The sequence below is a fragment of the Cricetulus griseus genome, chromosome 8, assembly GCF_003668045.3.
Source record: "Cricetulus griseus strain 17A/GY chromosome 8, alternate assembly CriGri-PICRH-1.0, whole genome shotgun sequence".
Taxonomy (NCBI): Eukaryota; Metazoa; Chordata; class Mammalia; order Rodentia; family Cricetidae; genus Cricetulus; species Cricetulus griseus.
Window position 1 is genome coordinate 78,563,708 of NC_048601.1, and position 20,205 is coordinate 78,583,912.

The window sequence follows — 20,205 nt, forward strand, 5'->3', positions numbered from 1 at the left end:
CTCCCCAGACTGATAGCTGTGATACCAGCATGGGACTGATCCAGACCCCATGGTTTCAGTGAGGAAACCTTGGAAATCTATGGGCCCTCCTGCAGTAGTTCAGTACTTATCCCTAGCATAAGTGTGGACTTTGGGAGCCCATTCCACATAGAGGGATACTCCCTGAAGCAAGACACATGGGGGTGGGTCTAGGCCCTATCCCAAAGGATACGATAGACTCTGATGACACCCTATGGAAGGCCTCACCATCCAGGGAGAGCAGAAAGGATATGTGATAAGTAGGGTTTTAGTTGGGGGGGCGTAGTAGGGGAGGAGGGGAGGGAGAGGGAACTGGGATTGACATGTAAAACAATCTGTTTTTTTTAAGACTTTATTTATTATGTATACAACATTCTGCTTCCATGTATATCTGTACACCAGAAGAGGGCACCGGATCTCATAACAGATGGTTGTGAACCACCATGTGTTGCTGGGAATTGAACTCAGGACCTCTGGAAGAGCAGCTGTGCTCTTCACCTCTGAGACAACTCTCCAGCCCCCAACAATCTTGTTTTTAATTCAAATAAAAAAGTCTGCAAAAAATATGTTGTGCTCAAATGTCATCTACTTAAAAATTGGTACTCTAGTATACTTCCAAGAACAGGGTTTTGAATATTTGTGTAAACATGTGGGAGGAAGATATTAACTCAAAGTTTTCATAGGAAAGGAAGTTAGCAATAAATTTAAAAAGGATAGAAATTCATATTCTTGAGTATTTAACAATTTTCTAGTAGGGAGAGACAGAGATTGGAAAGGGGTGGAAAGAAAGGGAGAGGGAGGGAGAGAGGGAGGGAGGGAGGAAGCAGAGAGAGAGAGAGAGAGAGAGAGAGAGAGAGAGAGAGAGAGAGAGAGAGAGATTATCCTATTAGGGACTGTACTTCAGGCTCCTGGGAGTGATAAATAAAGTAGAAGACAGTATTTAATTAAGTACTCAATGAAGGGGACATTTGAAAGACCAACATATATTCCTAGGGTTTTGCTTTTTTTTTTTTTAGAAGATAAAATTCTGTCTATGACATCTAGATAGCTTTACACTCATAAAATATCCATCACTGTAGTACTTAAGTGCCAAGACAACTAAGGCATCTCAACACTGAACAATACAGTTAGGAGATGAATGCCTTCCTGTGTCTGCAGTGCCTGTGAGCTCTGGGGCTAAGCCTCCACAATTCTGCACTGAGATGAAACATAGAAGCAGAATGAATCAAGCCCAGCTTCTTTTAAGCATCCTGACAGTGGCTGTTCCTAATAAAGTGTGCAATTCCCTACTGAGAGCTCTGAGAAAGGCTGCTGAGGACAATTGAAGAGAGTAGGTGAGATATACTGGGTAAAACAAGACAGTGTACCATTTGAGGTTTTCACTCTTCTGTGAAATAACAGCATAAAGAAATGACTTTAATATTTCCTTTGTGTTTTATGTGGTTGATATTCACATCATAGACTTCTCTAGTCTCAAGCCAGATTCAAGAAATCATTTCCTGGCTATTTATTGACTGAATATTATTTGTAGCCACAATGTACTAAGTATTTAATGAGGTACTTCATAAGGTCCTAGCCTGATACAAACGTGATTAAAAACAACCCTTGAGGAAATGCATTTTAATTAAAATATAAAACAGCAGAGCAACATGCCAATACAAGGCCAGATAGGGTTCATAGTGTGATGTGGTAGATAGATTTAAGTGATTTAAAACAGAAAGACACTAAATCTAATTGTAATATGTGGGAATACACATAGAAGAAGTTATATTTGAGTTATTGATTATGACAGGGGTAAATAGAGATGAGTTATGAGAAAATGCTTGACTAACAAACAGCCTGATGGGGTATTGCTAACCACTGTTAGCAGCTTCCTTTGAATGCTTGTTAATCAGGCACTAAAATAAGTCTATCAAGTGAGTCATTCCTTTAATTCATATTAATGCTTAAATTCCGGTGAGGCATGACTGACACAGCAGTTTTTTTTTTTCTTTCACAGGATTAGAGGGTCAAGTGACAAGACACAGACATTACCTGGTGTAGGTGGGCTACACTATTAGCACTGGCAGTTGTGACAGAAACGAAAACATACCCACCAAGAAATTAATGGTTTCCTAGGATGTGGATAGTAGGAAGGAGGATGTGACTGAGCAGATAAAAGAGAAGGATGAGCAAAGCCTATGTGTGGATGGATTAGTGGAGCATTCACTGTAGTGGTAGCTAGACAATTGTACATGTGGTAAATGGCATCTAGACCATTATAATGTAAAGTTTCCCTTCATTCATACAAATGGGGGCATAAAAATCCTATCATTGATATGATAAATCTCTTGTAAGGATATGGGCAATGGCTACTTTTCCAGAGGACCTAGGTTCAATTCCAAACATGCATACCAACTCTCCAGGGCCTGCACCATGTAGAATCCCATGGTGCAGAGCTGGGTTGTTTTTGTATGACCTGGAAATAACCATTATCTGAATTAATTTGATTCTAGGGAATTGATAACTCAGCATTTTGTTTGGTTAAACATTAGGGCTTGTGAAAGTCAATGTACTAGATGCAAAATTATGAGATCTCTGAGTAGATGCCAAGATTATCTACAGCTTCATGAAATAAAAATAATCAAGTGTGTTCACAAAGATTAATCATACTGTACAGTTACTAATGAGTACAGCTGAACAATTATGATTTCCTATAGCTCTATTTATTTTGATGTTAAATGATAAATAGCTTTTGGAAAAATAATAAAGTAAAGGTAAAAGCACGATGGTGCTGTAAAACTGTGTTTTGTGTCTGTGTGTCTGTTACTGGGAACTGAACCCAAGATTCTGGTAAGGTTAAGATACTAATGATCCACAGTCGCTGCCCTTATCCAGTGTTAATACTGACAACACTTTCAAAACTCTTCATTCACTATTGCCATTTTTAGCCCAGGTACCAGTAGAAAAATCAAGCATTATATTATTAAAGTGTTTTATACATATTAGTCTTTTGTCTGTGTATATGTATGTGTACCACATGTGTGCCTGGTACCCATGGAGATCAGTAGAAGGCATCAGATCCTGAGGAACTGGAATTGTGGATGGTTGTGAACTTGCATGTCATGTTGGGAACTGAACCTGGTTCCTCTGCAAGAGCAAGCAAGTGCTCTTAACCACTGAGCCATGCCTTTAGCCCCACATTCTATTTTTTAAGTAAACAAACCAACTGAACCACAACCACAAAACAACAAACAAACAACAGCAAAAAAAGAAGTCATTAACATTTTCCACTTGGAATCTGAAAGGGTCATCTCATTCATCTCATTCTTTGTCATATCCTCATTGAAGAGATAGGAGACAAACCTAAGGGTTATCTTTTACAAGGAAAACCATTTTCCACATTTTAGATTGCAGCTAATAGAAATTCAAAAGGGCCTGTGTTTACCTCTCTCAAGGGCATTACTCCATTTCCCTCTTTCCAACCCAGCCTGGAGAGAGCCTCTGCTTTAGGGGAATGAAGGTGTGCATAGTCTGTCGGCCAATGGCAATAGCACACTGTGCTGAGGGAGGTGAGTCAAACTCACCGTTTAGTTCAGTGAGGAGCTAATTTTATGAACACCAGAGCTTAGGATGGCACTGTACAAGAGTGTGAAATGTACCTTCTCTAGGAAAGAGAGTGGGTACTTCAAAAGAAACTGGCATTACTTAAAGGTGGAAGTTTGTATTCAAGCAGTGTGATAGGCATTTGTGTTTACCACAATGGTAAGCCATGAACTTTGAAGTTATCTACAAGTTTTGGGAGCAAATCAGACTGATGTAACTGATTTGGCTTCAATTGTTTCCCAAATTGCTCTGATGATAGTATTAGGAGGAAGTAGCAATTTATTACACCCACTGAAACTTTTCATAATGCCCGTTGGCACTGGGAGGGAATAATTTTTAAGGAAATGAATGATTAGTTACATTGGAATGTAGAACTACACTTGAGGGAAACATCAAGCGAAATTACATTTTTCACCCATTAAATTTTACTTATGAAGGAACCTTGGGGAAGATAGATTTGGAAGTGGTGTCTGCTTCCCCTATTATAATAGTCTAGAAAGGAACTGGTGCTGGCAACTCAGTTAACAACTAAGTAGCTAAGATGTACACATGCTCCACTACCTGTGCCCTCAGGAAAATATTGGGTGGGTCAAGCAACTTAGGGGAAGCAGCACTGGATAAGGAACTAACTGCAGTATCAAGACTGTGGATTGGTTTGGGGTTGACATACATTAGAGCACCAACTTCAAGGTTTACTGGGTAATCTTGAGCATTTTGCTTTTAAACTTCAGTTTCTTCATTTACGAAATGGAAATAATGCTAGCACTTTAAATTGTGGCAGGCACTTTGAAGAATAAATGAGATAATAACTGCAAAATACTTATGTAAATCCTCAATAAGTATCAGACATAATTTTTTACAGCTATGATTATTATTGGATGGAATATAAGATGTTATTTGTCTATTTAAAATACTTCAAAACTAAAAGTAAACAATACTTAAATGTACCAGTTTAGTGAGGCACTATTAATAAGAAGTGTATTTTTAGAAGTGTGTACCCATGACATACCACCAACATGGCTGTCTAAACATGCCTGAACAAGGACGCCTCCAATAAGACATGCTAACATGGATAAATGAGATGGAGGGCTAACAAGGCCTCCAAATTCTGAGAGAGAGAGAAATAGTCTCTCTAGGAATGAACACACCAGTTAGTTATCCAATACCAAATAGCTCCAAAAACACACAGACAAGTAACATTATACAGGCTGAGTAGAGTATTTTAAATAAATATTTATGAACACACACACATACACACATACACACACACACACACACACACACACACACACACACACACACACACACACGTACGTTCCTGGAAGTGTTTGGAGGGAAGAAAGGGAAGGGAGAAATGATGTAATTTTATTATAATTTCAAAAAATAAAAATATTGTTAGTCTCAGCACTCAGAGGAAGAGGCAGGCGGATCTCTGTGAGTTAGAGACCAGTCTGATCTACAGAGTGAGTTCTAGGACAGAATCCAAAGTTATACAGAGAAACCTGTCTCTAAAAACACATAAACAAACAAACAAACAAAAATAACAAAAACCACACACACACAAAGAAAAAGTATATTAGTAAGGTTAACACTCCAATGTTTTCTGAAAAGCCATTTTTCCACTTGATACCTGCTACTACACTGATCAGCGTAGAAGCCATTAAGCTAAGTGAAATGAGCCAAACACAGAAACACAATGCTGTAGTGCAAAGTCAAATACATGGAAGCAAAAAGATGGGAACAATGGTGAAAGCCCAGTGAGGTGGTGGAAGGAAGGAATGGTTGTCCAAAGGCACAAAGTTAGTTACAAAATGAACACATTTGGGGATAATTAAGAGACATTTTGGGCAGTATTAGGAATAAATGTCTGATGCATATGCATGTTAGCCTGTCACATTTTGCGTTTTAATTACGTTCAATCTTTATTAGACTAGATATGCCAAATTGTCTTGCTAAGAGTGACACAGAGCAATCATAGGTATAGTTAGTTCGTGTTGGCTTGTGTGCTAACAAAACTGGCTAAACATTAAAGTCATTGCTATTGCTTCAGACCAATTTAGGGTTTGTAAAACATTTTATACAGTAAATCCTTCCTTTGCCCTGAATTCTTAGTAAATGCTAAGGCTTTATTCTTAAGGCTGATATTTCCTTCTCCAAATACAGATGGCACATGAAGGTTTGGGTATGGGGAATGACAACTTTTGCAATGCCTTGGAACATAGGCTCAGGTGCCAGGCACCCTGAGGATCTGCTCTGAGCCCATACATCCACTGCATGAAGGTGAAAGTTTCTTGTCATCTGATCTTCAGTTTTTCTATTTGTGAAATGTGTTATGAATAGTATTGCATTTAGAAGATGGTGATGAGCATTAGATGAGCCAATCAGCATATAAAAGCACAAATCCTGGTTTCTGATAACTAATCAGTAAATGATGATTATTTTTATGATGTTACTTATTTCATCAATTTTCTTCCTAGGCTATTGCAATAGTTTTCATTATTACTCAATCTCCCACATTTTACTCAGCATTATTTATAATTTGTATTACCCACAGAGCTGGCTATAAGAGGAATACATTGGGAGTGTGTGAAGGGTCTGCACTAAAGCAACAATTACAAAACACTTTGAGGAGCCTGATGGGTAGATTTAGAAGTATCATTTCCATAAATGGATAAAGGAATTGGCTGCCTGTGAGTATTACTAGTTGACTTTTGGGTGTTTCAATTTCATATTGTAGATTGAAAAAACAATGAATTTCTTTATAAATAATTAATTCTTGATTCTGCATTTTGTTATAATGGCTTTCTGGGCATTAATGAAGTTCATTAACATATATTTTAGAGGCAAGAAGTTTTTAGTTTTCTTTGAGGGAAGTTGACTCTAGGAAATTCTACATTTCTAGTTGTTCTTATTTTGAATTAGTCAGTTTGGGGGCATGAATGCTGACCTGTGATTAAACCATTTTGTTTGGGATTAAATGAGACAATTTTAGGGGAATGTTTTTTAGATAGTACATAGGATACCGTTTCCATTTGTGGCAGATACAGTATGGTGATGCAGCTTCTGTAGTGTGAAACCATAAAGGTTGAAAATGCGTCAGGGGCAGGGCTCATGGGAAAGTCCCTTATGATCTGAAGCAAAGACTGTTGTAGGTGAAGAAGTGATTGCATCATGATTAACAACCATTTCCCACCACTGTTACTGATGACGGAGAAAGAGCAGTGATAGTGACTTCATGATATTAATGCAGGCAGGCAGTGTGTGGTAACTAGCATGCCATTTTCTGATTGTTAGCTGTTCTTCTCTCTTCCCCTCTCCTATTCTCCCATCTTCCCCTTCTCTCCTGACATGCTAACTGATATGTTCATTTAGCTATTTACTCTGATTGCAGAAAATCTGACAAACTCATTGGAAAGACATTTTATTTCACAAGGTTCTTGATAGCTTATTTTTCACAAGTCTCTCTGACATAGTTATTACTTTTTAAAAATCTATTTTTATTTTGTGTGTGTGCTTGTATATATGTCTATATACTTTGCATGTGCAATGATGTCAGAGACTAGTAGAGGGTATTGATCCCTTGGAAGTGGAGTTACAGATGGTTTTGAGTCATTTCTCCTGTCCTGATGTAGTTATGCTCTGTGAAGCATAAAATTTTGATGAAGTATTATCCTTACAGTAAAATATGGTATGCAATATTTAAGTTATAATCAACATTTTATAAAAATAAATTATTTGGGATTAATATTCTGTATCAATATCCTTTGATTGAATATCATTATCATTTGCTCAAAAGGAAAGTAACAATATATTGTCAGATAGTGCACATTTGTGCTCACAGGGTTTTCCCTGTGACACTCCCCTTATTCTTTATGTTTGATGACTACTGGATTCTATGCCTACTTACTGGATGGAGCTCTCAATGCGGGTGATAGTGAGGAAAGCAGCAAGGTTTGCTGTATATGATGAGATGACAATCAGAGCAAATAACCACCATGCCCCCATCATCATTCGGGTTGCCAGAGTTGTGTATGGGACTTCCCCACCTGTGGAAAGAGGAGAGATGACAACAACATCAATGAGCTTTTATTGTGAAACTGAAGTCATGCACATTCAGTGCCAAAAGAGGCAACAAGAGGCATTTTCCTTAATATCAGTGGAGACCTACATATTTCATTACTTTGTCTTTTGATTATCTTTTATGGAATTATGTGATACTTTGCCCAAAAAAGCGTGATAAATATTCCACATATGTGTTGAAATGATAATACTTCATTTGATTCTAAAATTAATTTCCTATTATAATTACAAATGTATACTTTGTTTTCAAGGGCTTGATTGTTTATTAGTTAGGTGATATTAATATTGCTATAACTATATTTAATATACTTTTACATACTTTAAATTAAATACTAGATTATTTTTGTTAAATTCTCTAAGGGTGTAGGTTGGTGAAACCTTGGTATTATATATATTACCACTGACTTCAGTATCATTGTATGCCTTTCTTCCTGTCCCTATTTAAACTGGCCACTCATAGTATTGTTGAAGATTGCTCTTTTCATCTTCTATACATTGGTAAGTCCTTCGGCAAAGGCTTCAGAAAACTTGCATTTCACCTACATTTTATCCTGTACATCCTTAGCAGGACTTTGAATATCATCTACATTGGATGAAGTAACACTATTTCCTTTCCTCTGGTTAGCTTGTATAGAATGGATGGCTGTAGCAGCTATGGCCACTGTGACAGTTTTCCTGACTAGTTTTATGTCAATTTGACACAAGATAGAATCTTCAGAGAGTTAGGATCCTCAATTGAGAAAATGCCTCCACGGGGCCATAGGCAAACCTGTACAGCATTTTTAAAAAATTCATAGCTGATGAGAAAGGGCCCAGCTAAATGTGGGTACACTACCTCCGGGCTGGTGGTCCTAGTTTCTATAAGAAAGCACATTGAGCAAGCCATGGGGAGAAAGACAGTAAACTTCAATCCACCATGGCCTCTACATCAGCTCCTGCCTCTAGTTTTCTGCCCTGCTTGAGTTCCTGTCCTGACTTCCTTTAGTGATGGACTATAGTGTGGAAGTGTAAGCCAAATGAACCCTTTTCTCCTCAACTTGCCTTTTGGTCATGGTGTTTCATCAGAGCAATAAAAGCCCCATTTAATTCAACATTGAAGTTAAAATGATACAATGATAAGCAAGCCTATGGCAATGAAAATGGAACTATTAATATGCTCTGGGTAGAAGTGGGGGGAATCACAAGGCCTCCTGTTTGAGATTCCATGTGCTGGTACTTCTGCACCTTAGTTGCACAAGATCTTTGACAGGTATTAGAGAATATAGGATGGGGAACATTGACTAGGGGTGGAGCATCCTCAGTGGTGCAGGTTTGGGGAGTTGCCACTCATTTTGAGGTGGGACTTTTCACCAAATTTTGAGTCACTCAAACTATGCTTCTACAAATAATTCTCAACCTATGTTTCCATAGGTAGATTCAATAAACTCATTGGTTTACTAAAATAGAGTTGAATTAAATGCTTTCTTTGAACTTTTGGAGCACTTTATGATGTGAATAACTACTTTACATCTCCCTAAGAAGTATAACATTAAACATGGATAACATTCAAACTTATATTCTGATGCTTCTCTATGTAGAACTACTGACAAAACACTATGCGTTTTCCACCAAAAATCTACTGGGGATCTTAAATTAACACATCTAAAACATTTGCTTTAGCATCCAAATTAGTGCTCTACTTCCCTACTTCACATTTATGTCATGAACTGGAGCATTTATACTATGTCAATTCTTAGAATAAAACCTTAAAATTTTCTTCTCTCAATATGTAACAAATCATGCCACCTTTACCTTCAAATTATATTTCCAAAATATCTTATCTCACCACTTCCAGCACTGATATCCAAATGTAAGCCAGCAGCTTTTGATTGCACCTCTGAACAGCCTATATAAAACCTGTCTGTATTCTTGGAATACCCCTCTCAGTGTTCCACCATGGGACTCTAGGCAATGAAAGTCATGATGTATCCTAATCAAACCTGCCAGTAGATTCTTACCATTCTGAGGAGAAGAAACCATAATCTCTGTGAAAGCCTGTTAGAGGATACATGGAAGAAACTTAATTCACTTATCTGGCCTTATTTTTAAGCATTCTCTAAATGGGGTACTGCTGAAAATTTAAAATATCGATATGCCTATTTCTGATCCAAAGATTTCAACTTACAATATTTATGTCTAGAATTCTCTTCTTTTTAATTTCCAAGTGTTTTTCTATTCAAGAAATGTTTCTTTTTTATTTAAATTAGAAGCAAGCTTCATTTACATGTCAATCCCAGTTCCCTCTCCCTCCCCTCCTCCCCTGCCCCCCCCATCCCATCCCCTTTCTGCTCCCTAGGGAGGGTGATGCCTTCCATGGGGGGATATTCAAACTCTGTCATATCATTTGGAACAGGGCCTAGACACTCTCCAGTGTGTCTAGGCTGAGAGAGTTTCCCTCTGTATGGAACGGCTTCCCAAAGTTCTTCAGGTACTAGGGATAAATGCCGATCCACTACCAGAGGCCCCATAGATTAACCAGACTTCCAAACTAACATCCTCGTTCAGGGGACCTGGAACCGTCCTATGCTGGGTTTCCAGCTATCAGTCTGGGGTCCATGAACTCCCCCTTGTTCAGGTAAGCTGTTTCTGTAGGTTTCTTCAGCTTGGTCTTGACTCCTTTGCTCATCACTGCTCCCTCTCTGCACCTGGGTTCCAGGGTTCAGCTCAGTGTTTAGCTGTGGATGTCTGCCTCTGCTTTCATCAGCTACAGAGTGAAGGCTCTAGGATAGCATATAAGGTGGGAAAGGGACAAGATCACCTGAGCTAATTGGGAACATGGTGGGAGGGGAGAGGGAGTTAGAAGAAAGAGAAGGGGAGAACAGAAGGAGAGAGGAGGACATGAGAGAGCAGGAAGATCCAGTCAGGGGAAGAATAGAGGAGATTAAGAAAAGAGATACCATAATAGAGGGAGCCATTATAAGTTTAAAGAGAAATCTGGCACTAGAGAAATGTCCAAAGATCTACAAGTTTGACTCCAACTAACAATCTAAGCAATAGTCGAGAGGCTTCCTATTCAAGAATTTTTAAAGATTCTTTTTTTAAAAATGCCTGTTTTGTTGCTGGATGGTGATGGCTCATGCCTTTAATCCCATCACTAGGGAGGCAGAGGCAAAAAATCTTTGAGTTTTAAGCCAGCCTGGTCTACAGAGTTAGTATAGGACATCCAGGGCTACATAAAGGAACCCTGTCTTGAGAAATCAAGCAAAACAAAACAAAAAACGAAAAACCAAGAAATACCTTTTATCAATGTTCTACTACAATAATTTCCTACAGTTCTATACTATCAAGTCCTCTAAATTCTTCACCTTTTAGAAAAGAATAATTTCAAACGTTTTTATTATAGCAACATATAAATATTTTTGTTTTTAATATATATTTTAAATATTTTGAAATTTAAATATAGTTACATAAATTTCCCATTTCCATTCTCCCCCAAAGCTTCTATGAACCTTATTGATCTCTTGCAAATTCATGTCCTCTTGTTCTCCAATTTTGTATATATATATATATATATATATATATATATATAATTTTACACACATTCACAAATAAATAAATAAATAAAATATCATCAGTTTATATAATGTTACTTGTCTGTATATGATTTCAGGGTTGACCATCTATGTTTTATATAGTTTGTTTCTCTTCCTTTACAATAGTCTTTGGTATAAGAATATTCTAGGACCCCATAATATGTGGTTAAATACATGGTAAAAGAATTTATGCTATGTATTATTGACTGAACTGTGTCTTTAAAGATTCATGTGTTAAAACACTAACTTTCAATGTGCTAATATTAAATAAGTAATCTTTAAGGGATTAAAGTTAAACAAGGTCATAAAGTTCATCATAATATGGCTGCTGTTCTTGTTAGATGACCAAACAATGAGAGCATGTTTGTACAAATGCCACAGAAGGAAGCTACAGTAGTAGAGAGGCCTCTGGAGAAATGAAATTGGTTCACACGATAATCCTGATCTTCTCTATCCTTCATATCCCAGAGTCTGAGTATTCTGTTATGATGGCTCTCTCAAATTAATATACACTGAAAATTGAACATTAACAGACTTTATAAAAAGAAATTAGGTTTATATTCACATTGCTTATAAATTCGAGGAACAATATTTCTTCCTTCTAGGTATATAATATGTGAATATATAAAAAGTAATCAATTAATTATTCCAGGTATAGATTCTCTCTGACCACTACTTCTCATATGTGATATTCCTGCATTTTATAATTTATAAACACGTCCTTCAGTTATTTCCTGAACTATCAGTTCAGGCTAAATTTTTACACATGGATAACATTTTCAAAAACAGTTTAGATGCAATTTAGATATTTCTTGAAAACAACAGACATTTTCACTCACTGTTTAAAATCTTTTTAAAAATCACCTTAAAGCTAAAGAATATTCAGTTTTAAATTCCCATGAGGATTTTTTTGAGCAAAACAGTTAATTCAAAACTAAAATGTGACATTCAAAGTCCCAAAGATATATGCAAAAAAGTAGAAAAATAAATGTATGACCAAAAAGACTAATTGTAGGCTTGTTTCCATGAAGACCTTACCCTTGAGAAGACTTGTTTTCAACCACATGGAATATTATGTGAGTTTTTTCTTGTGTTGCATATAATTTATGATTTTAATAGCTCAAATATTCTTGTGTAAACCAAAAACAATGCCAATCTATTTGACATCTGCACTGAGAAATAAGATAATAAAAATAATGGGAATCTTTGCGAGTCAGAGGCAGGTGGGTCTCTGAATTGAAGGCCAGAGCTAGAGCTACAGAGAGATACTCTGTCTTGAAAAACCAAAGCAAAACCAAACAAACAAAAAAAGGAAATCTTGTCTTCCTGTTTGGGTAATGTTGATCATAACAGCCTTGAAGTCTTAATTTCTCTTTTTGCTTTACAGTTCAAGGGGACAGTTCATCATGTTGGAAAGTCAAGCAGGAGGAGATTGAAGGAGCTCATATCAACATATGCACAATCAGGAAGCAGAAGTGATGATTGCAAGCTGCTGCTCAGCTCACTTTCTCTACTTATACAGACCAACATTTCAGCTAGCAAATGGGACCAACAACAGTATGTGGATCATCCCACCTTTATTCATGCAGTCTGGATAAGCTCATACAGACATGCTCAGAGGCCTGTCTTCCTGGTGATTATGTAACTTGGACAGTTAATGCTAACCATACAACTCTATCCACTGTCAGAGGCCATGGGTGTGTACAACATATGGCAATTGAGAATTCAGGTATTGTCCAACCAGACTCTGTTGGAGATAATCCTGTCTAGGAAGCTTACAGGACCACTTACTCTGAAAACTGGTTGCTGTATCTGTAATTTCTCTTATGTGTCATTTCATTTCTTCCCTAAGAACAGATTCTGGTGTTTTTCTACTGATTGAATGTTTATCTCATGAAAATATTCAATATATTGTGCACATATATATCTGTGGTAGTCAGGAAGATGATTTATCATTAACTGTATGATTTTGATATATGGAAAATATACTAGGATATGCTTCATAACTAGATCTATTGCTCCACAAAGACCGGGAGGCACTTGAAAGCCTCTTTGTTCCTTTTACTCAAATTAGTATCAGAAAATAACAAATTTCTCTCCTCAGTCTAAGGAAGACTGCACACAACTCATTTTTACCTCAGAGCAAGTTCAAACTAAAGGCTTCTGTATATAAATCATAAATTCAAAACTTTACAGCTACGCACAAGGTCAGAGTCGCAGATGTTTAACCAAGGTTATTACACAAAGCACCCTGAGAAAAGCAGGCCAATTCTTTGCTTGCCAAGTCCAGCTTACAAAAGACCTGTCTGAAAGTTTGTCACTGGGCACTGTGCCACTGGGCTCTGATCACAGTCTTACTCCTGAAAACCTGAAACTTTGTTTGCCATGGTAAATGGATTGGATCCTTAATTGCTTACCCTAGGAATGTGCTTTTGACCAATGAGAGGTAACCCTTGTTATTTTTATATTGCTCTCAAAAGGGGAGTCTTTAGGCTGGAGAAGGAGATGCTAGGAGGAATTGGAATTAGGACAGGAGAATCAGAATAAAGGAAAAGAATAATGAGACATGTCAGGAACAGCACATGTGTGAGTTTTTTCACCCTCAGATACCCAAAGTTCTTTTATGTTGCTGTAGTGTCCAATCTGAACCCCGAAGAGGCCCTTGGGGAAGGACTCCAAAGCCTCTGGACAAGCCACTGTCAACTTGACTCAAAGTGTCACTTTTAAGTTAAAACCTTCCACCTTTTATTTCAATTGGCTTATGGCCATGTTATAATGTAAATTCATTCAGTTAAACTTTAAGTTACTAGTCTTTAATTATTCTTAGAACAATTATTTAAATGTACTAAGTTTCTTAACTGTGAGTGCCTATAAACTAAAAAAAAAAAAAAAAACTGGTTATATATGCCAACATGAGGTATGTTTTCACTGTGTTTGTTTTTCTTGGCAATTTTGACTTCTAAGCTCCCACCAAAATAGCCCATTAAGCTGCTCTTCCATCAAGCTGAGCACTCTCAAGATCAAAATTTCAAACTCTATGTATCCCTGCTACAAAATAGTTCAAAAGGCCTATGTGTCACATGGTTAAATTTATTACAGCAATGGCCTTACTTCTTGGTACCAGTTTCTGTCTTAGCTTCTTTTCTCCTTGCTGTGATAAAATACTCTGACAAAAGCAATTAACACTGTCTATTACTCCTTCCATTGGTGGAAACCACAAAATAAAGTTAGCATGGAAAGAATTTGTAGAGCTAAAGAAACAGTGGAAAAATTAGAACACAAGACTTGTGAATAAGAAGAAAATATAGAAAAGGAATTCAGTTTTTGTTAGTTTCTGAGGCAGAAATGACAATTAAAGATACAAAGAGCTCTTAATGTTGGGAAGGTGGTAGAACTTAGAATATGAAACCAGAAGGAAGGAATTTGAAGATTGGAACAGTATAAGGTAAATAGGTACAGGGAGATAGGGATGAGAAAGAGAGAAATCGTTAAGAAGAATTAAGGATATGTGAAAGCCATATGGAAAATTTATAAACTAATTAATTTTGTAGCTAAGTACAAAGCAATTAAAACAAGAATATGACTGGAGGTATACTGCATGAATGTATAATGCTGCTCCCAAAGCCACAGATTATTAAAACTCCCAATGTTAAGCATGGAATACCTCTCTATGAATTGTTAGTTAGAAAGGCCTCAGAGGTTTCTAAAACAATATATGGTATTGTTATTGCTCTTGGTTACCTGTAAAAATAAGATACACACTTTGAATAAGGGACAATGAGAAATGAAGGCAAAATTGACTGGAAATTTCCCCCTCTTCTAGCTAGTTTTCCTAGTCCAAAAGCTATTATAAAGACTGTTGGAAGAGAAAATGTATTAATGGTTTCTCTCAGATACAGATCCTAAAAGCCACAGTACTGGTCTTCTGAGCAAGACATGCCCATGGTAAAATATTGGTATGATTGTTGGGACTGACAGACTGCTTTCTAAGTCAATTTGGGGCTTACTTCTCAAAAGAAAATTCATGATTAGTACCATAAACCTGATCAAAAGCCTGTGACTTGGGAAGTCAAAGGATATATATAATGTGCTGCTAAAGGGACACAGCGTCAAATTGCCTTGTGAACATCTGTTTATACACTCAAATTAGGAAGTCACCTAGCTTTTGTCAGAGAAGATTCCTTTGCAATGGTTTATTGTTAACCCAGACACTCATAACTGGTGAAAGTGCTGAAGTGACTGTTGGGTGCTCCACTCTCAGGAGGACATCTATAGGATCCATTCTAAGATTCAGGCATCACAGGGCAGAGGGAGTGGGAGGAATGTCAGAGCCAGAACATGCAGAAGAGCACTGTAACATGCTTTCTTTTGAACATATCATGTTTTTGTACTGCACAACCATTGGCAGATAATGATTCTGGATGAGGAGGAATAATTACTTCCAGTGGGGTAGCCTCTCATTGGTTGACTATGCTTCAGTACTGCTCACAAAAGTTAATACAAGCAAGGAATCAAAGAATCACACATCCCAAAATCTGCAATTTGAATGTAGCAAGAAGACTTGTTTAGAAGAACTGTGGGAATGAAGGAAGGTAAGGATGAGTAATGGAAGGATGTGAATAATACATTATATACACATTTATAATCTCAAGAAATACATTTAAAAATGAGCATTGGCAGTGTCTCCCCCAAAGTCTTCAGAGTTAGAATGGCTTTGGGACTCAGGGCTTGCTAAGAAGCAGTGCTGATGAACCCCAGGATAGCTATACAGCTATCCATGACTCAAGGTAACATTATAAGAGAAGACAAATATTCTAAGTGGATTAAAATGATATACTCAATATTAAAATCACACAAAAATTTTTGAGATAACATGTTGCTGTAGAAGTCAGGTAGGCCTCAATTTTCATTTCTCAAATGTGGCCTCCAGAGTTCCTGATCATAGGTGTTTGCCACAGTTCCTGACCCATAATCTTGATAATTATGGGCTATTGTTAAATTTGTTTCTAGGGAGAAGTGGTGCAATGAAAAGAAAATATAGTGACAATAAGAGGCTAATCACTACTTTTAAAAATTAAAATAAGCTACAAGTATACAAAAATGCATAACAGAAAAATTAATCAAATAATAAATACAATGCAGAAGGCTGATCAAATGGGAAATAGTTCCTCTCTTTGGGATTGAAGGCTGAAAACAGCTCTTAAGACTGAGGAAGATAGTACGTGAAGGTGCCTAAATATCCAGTAGCCATCATAAGAGGGTTGGTTCACTGTTATAAACGCTAGAAAGATGAAAAGGAATCTAAAATACATTTATGTTGGCAAATTTGAAAGGAAAGATGTCATGAGAAAACGTAGTTGAAGTCTGCTACAAAAGACATGGAGATTTGAATGGTCTTACAACTGTTAGCATTTCAATCTATAATTAAAATTTACTTGGAAAATTCAATAGCTGTGGCCTTGTGGTAAAATAATGGAATATTGAGGAGTAGTTACTATTGTAAACACTCTTATTGAGCTGAAGGGAAGCAAGACACTGGTCCTTCCTTTCATTTATAAGACAAAACACATTGAAATTATTCCAAGAAAATAAATTATCACATAATTGTAATTGACAAAAGACAAATAATACACTAAAAACAGTATAACAAAGACAAACTTCATTGGACTCATTATGTGAATACAAGATGCACCTGGTTCTGAAAATTCATTCACTATAGCTCATTACATTACCACTAAAAGGGGAAATTAAATTATCATCATAGTCAATGTCAAAATGGCACACAAAAACATTCAACATTTAATGTCAAAAATTACAAAGCAAACATACATATAATTGACAAAATGAAAACATTCTTTCTCATTGTCCTGACAAGTGCTTTAGAGACCCTGTGACAAATGTACTTATTACCAATAACATCAAAATGTTATGATCTTAATTACTAAAATATGTCACTATTTTCTATTTAGTACTGATTTGGGTGTGACAAACAAGCAAGATAAAAAGAATAAAAAGAAAAAATGAAATGTTTTGTAACTGAGTATACACAGAAAAATTTAAGAGGATAAAGAACAAATTTAAGTTTTCTATCTTACAGAAACAATGTTCAAAGATGAATCACATTTGTTTATGCTAACAACAAACACTTAAGTAGAAAATTAAACATAAGTACAGCTGCAGTTGTGGCAAACATCTCTCCTAAACCAACTGAATATATATGAAATGTTTACAAAGAAGCTTAAGGAAAAGAAGACAGAATACATGTGCAGGCATGTTCACTGGTTAGAACACTCAGCATTACAGAGAGAGACTCTTTTCAAATTAGGTTATCAGAAAGTATCAGGTGTAATCCTAGGTGATTGAAATCCTCTCTCTCCCTAGCCCTCTACATTTCTCTTTTTAAATATAAATTTGTAAGATTCGTAAATGTCTTCCCATATCTAAATCACTCCTCAAGGAGAAAAAGCCCAGCTTTGGTAGCTGCATATATCAATAAGGTGGCTTGGCATCTGTAGATGAGTGGATCCAATACATAGATCCACGACAATCACCCACACATACATATGCAATTCATTCACAGTGCTGGATAGAAACATGGTCTTTTATTAAATGTGATTGAGTCAAGTAGATATACCTACAAAATTACAAAAGATGTCTCCTAACATACAAAAATTGATACTGAGTACCTTGTCACAAATAGTAATAAAGCATCCACAAAATAATATAATAGACTTTGTAACTTTGAATTGAAAAAGATTTCTGAAAACACAAAAGCACAAAAGAATTTAAATGAATGAAAAAATCAATACTTTATGTTTGTAAAGCTATGACAAAGAGAAAAATAATAATAAAAGATATTTACCATACAAGAATGTGTCTTATATTTACAACTCTTGTAAATCAATAAAAATATAATAAGAAAAAGCATAGAAAAATGAAATCTTCATAAAAAACAAATTGGTACTACACATACGAAATGTGGAAACACCATTACTTGTGGGGATACATAAAGTAAAATATTGCTTCAGAACCACTAGAGTGGTCAACCAAAGGTGATGGGATCTAGTGTTGGGAAGATAAGAAGCTAGCAGAATTCTCATAGTTTTTAGTGGGGTTTTAAATTGATTCATTTACTTTCATAATTTGCCAGTCTCCCTGGAAACTAGTTCCTGCACACCTAACAGATACATAGAAGAATACATACAGTAGTATAATCCACAAATTCCTCAAATAGAAACAGCCCAAATCTTTGAGAATGGAATGGGTAGATAATGCTACATCTGTACAACTGAATGCTATTCAGCAATGAAAATGAGCAGATCTCATGACTGCATAAACCTTGTTTTGGATAGAGAGATTCATATTCTAATTGCAGTTGTTTAGAAGCAGATAACTTGATGGACATTTGCTGGGTTGCTAGAAGATAGCAAATAGAGTTTGAGAGATAAGCTGTGGGAAATTTCATCCTTGGTGATATTCTACCTTTGGTTGCATGGCAACTTAGAGCATATCAGAGCTGCAATTTTATTGAGTTGCACATTTCAGAATTCACTTTTCTAAAAATAAATATTTCATAATTAAGACCTAAATGAATGAGGAAAGTAGAGAGAACATTTTTCTTCCTTTATATTCTTCTTTTTAAATGCAAATTGGAGGAAATGTCTGTTTACAGGTCCAAATTACTAGATGAAGCATCAGGCAGATGCTGTCTACATCCCTACCCTTAAGTCAGTGGGCCTGCTGCCCTCCAGCCCCACTCTTATGGTCATGAGTAATTTGGACATGGAGGGTGAACCTGTGCTGTCAGCAGTCTTACGACACTGATCATCATTTTGATGTGACTGCCTTGTCACATCAGAAACATCAACCATATTCTGTACTTATTATGCTACTTATAAAAATTGTTAAAGAACTAAAATAGTGTTTTTCCTCTGGCAAGTTTGCAAAAGTTGATAATTCCACCTGACTCAGGAACAAAATTGTTACTCTAAGTTTATCCTGTGCAAATATACTATTTTCTTGTTTGCCTAAAATACAGATAAGCACTTAATTATGTAAATGATACAATTGGTAGACCAGTTTTTGGTTGGCTTAAAGACTCAAAGAATTTACATTTATTAATCTGGTGCTGTAGAGCTAATGAATTGGAGTCAACTAAAAAAACAAACCAAAAACAAACAAACAAACAAACAAACAAAAAAACAGTATATTCTGTATAGATTCCTTGTGGCTGAGTGTGTTGTAGTAGCCTGACCAATTGAAGTATCAATAGAAGTTTGGAGTCTTTTACATTTAAACAACCATACTGTATAAAATAAAAAGAATACTGTGGATTTCAGTACAGTGTTCACATGCTCTCCTTTACAGATGATGGAATGAAAGCATCCACCCTCTCCAGATGCTTGACTCATGCTCAGTCCCACACCTTCCTGGGAGTTTGCTTATACCAGCTTTGGGAGACTCAGAGACTGTCTCCCTCCCTCCCTCCCTCCCTCCCTTCCTCCCTCCCTCCCTCCCTCCCTCCCTGGCCCCCCTCTCTCCCTCGCTCCCCTTGAGTATGATAAGTAAGTGTTTTGCTTTTGTTTGGAGATGAATAGTTTCACTATACCAAACCTACTTTCAGGTTGGGACAGGATCCTACCATCTGCTGTGTCCATCTTCAGAATATGAAATGGCTGTGGATGTTAGGGAGAGTAGGAACATCACTTAGTGCCACTGCAAGAAAGTCGTTTTGTTTATAGTTAGTCTTCAGCATTTATATCATGTTAAGAGGAAGACTCTGCTTTTATTAGCATGAAGAATAATGTGATGATTCTACTCAGAAATGTGCATCTATTTTTGGAAAAGGAAAGGAATGCAACTTTAATACTCCATTTGTCAGGCAATGGAAACCAATCATTATTCACTAATGTCATTTTATGGATACTAAAATTCCATCTCAGCTATTTCT

General features: G+C 36.5%; 1 protein-coding gene across 3 annotated transcripts in view; it reads right to left on the bottom strand.

Moving 5' to 3' along the window:
- Positions 1-20,205, bottom strand: part of Grid2 (glutamate ionotropic receptor delta type subunit 2) — a 1,393,268-nt gene that overhangs the window by 304,059 nt on the left and 1,069,004 nt on the right. For all 3 annotated transcript variants that reach the window (XM_035448865.1, XM_035448866.1, XM_035448864.1), the window contains one exon: positions 7,511-7,649. In XM_035448865.1, the coding sequence (XP_035304756.1) occupies positions 7,511-7,649 (139 nt within the window). The remainder of the gene's footprint in view (positions 1-7,510; positions 7,650-20,205) is intronic.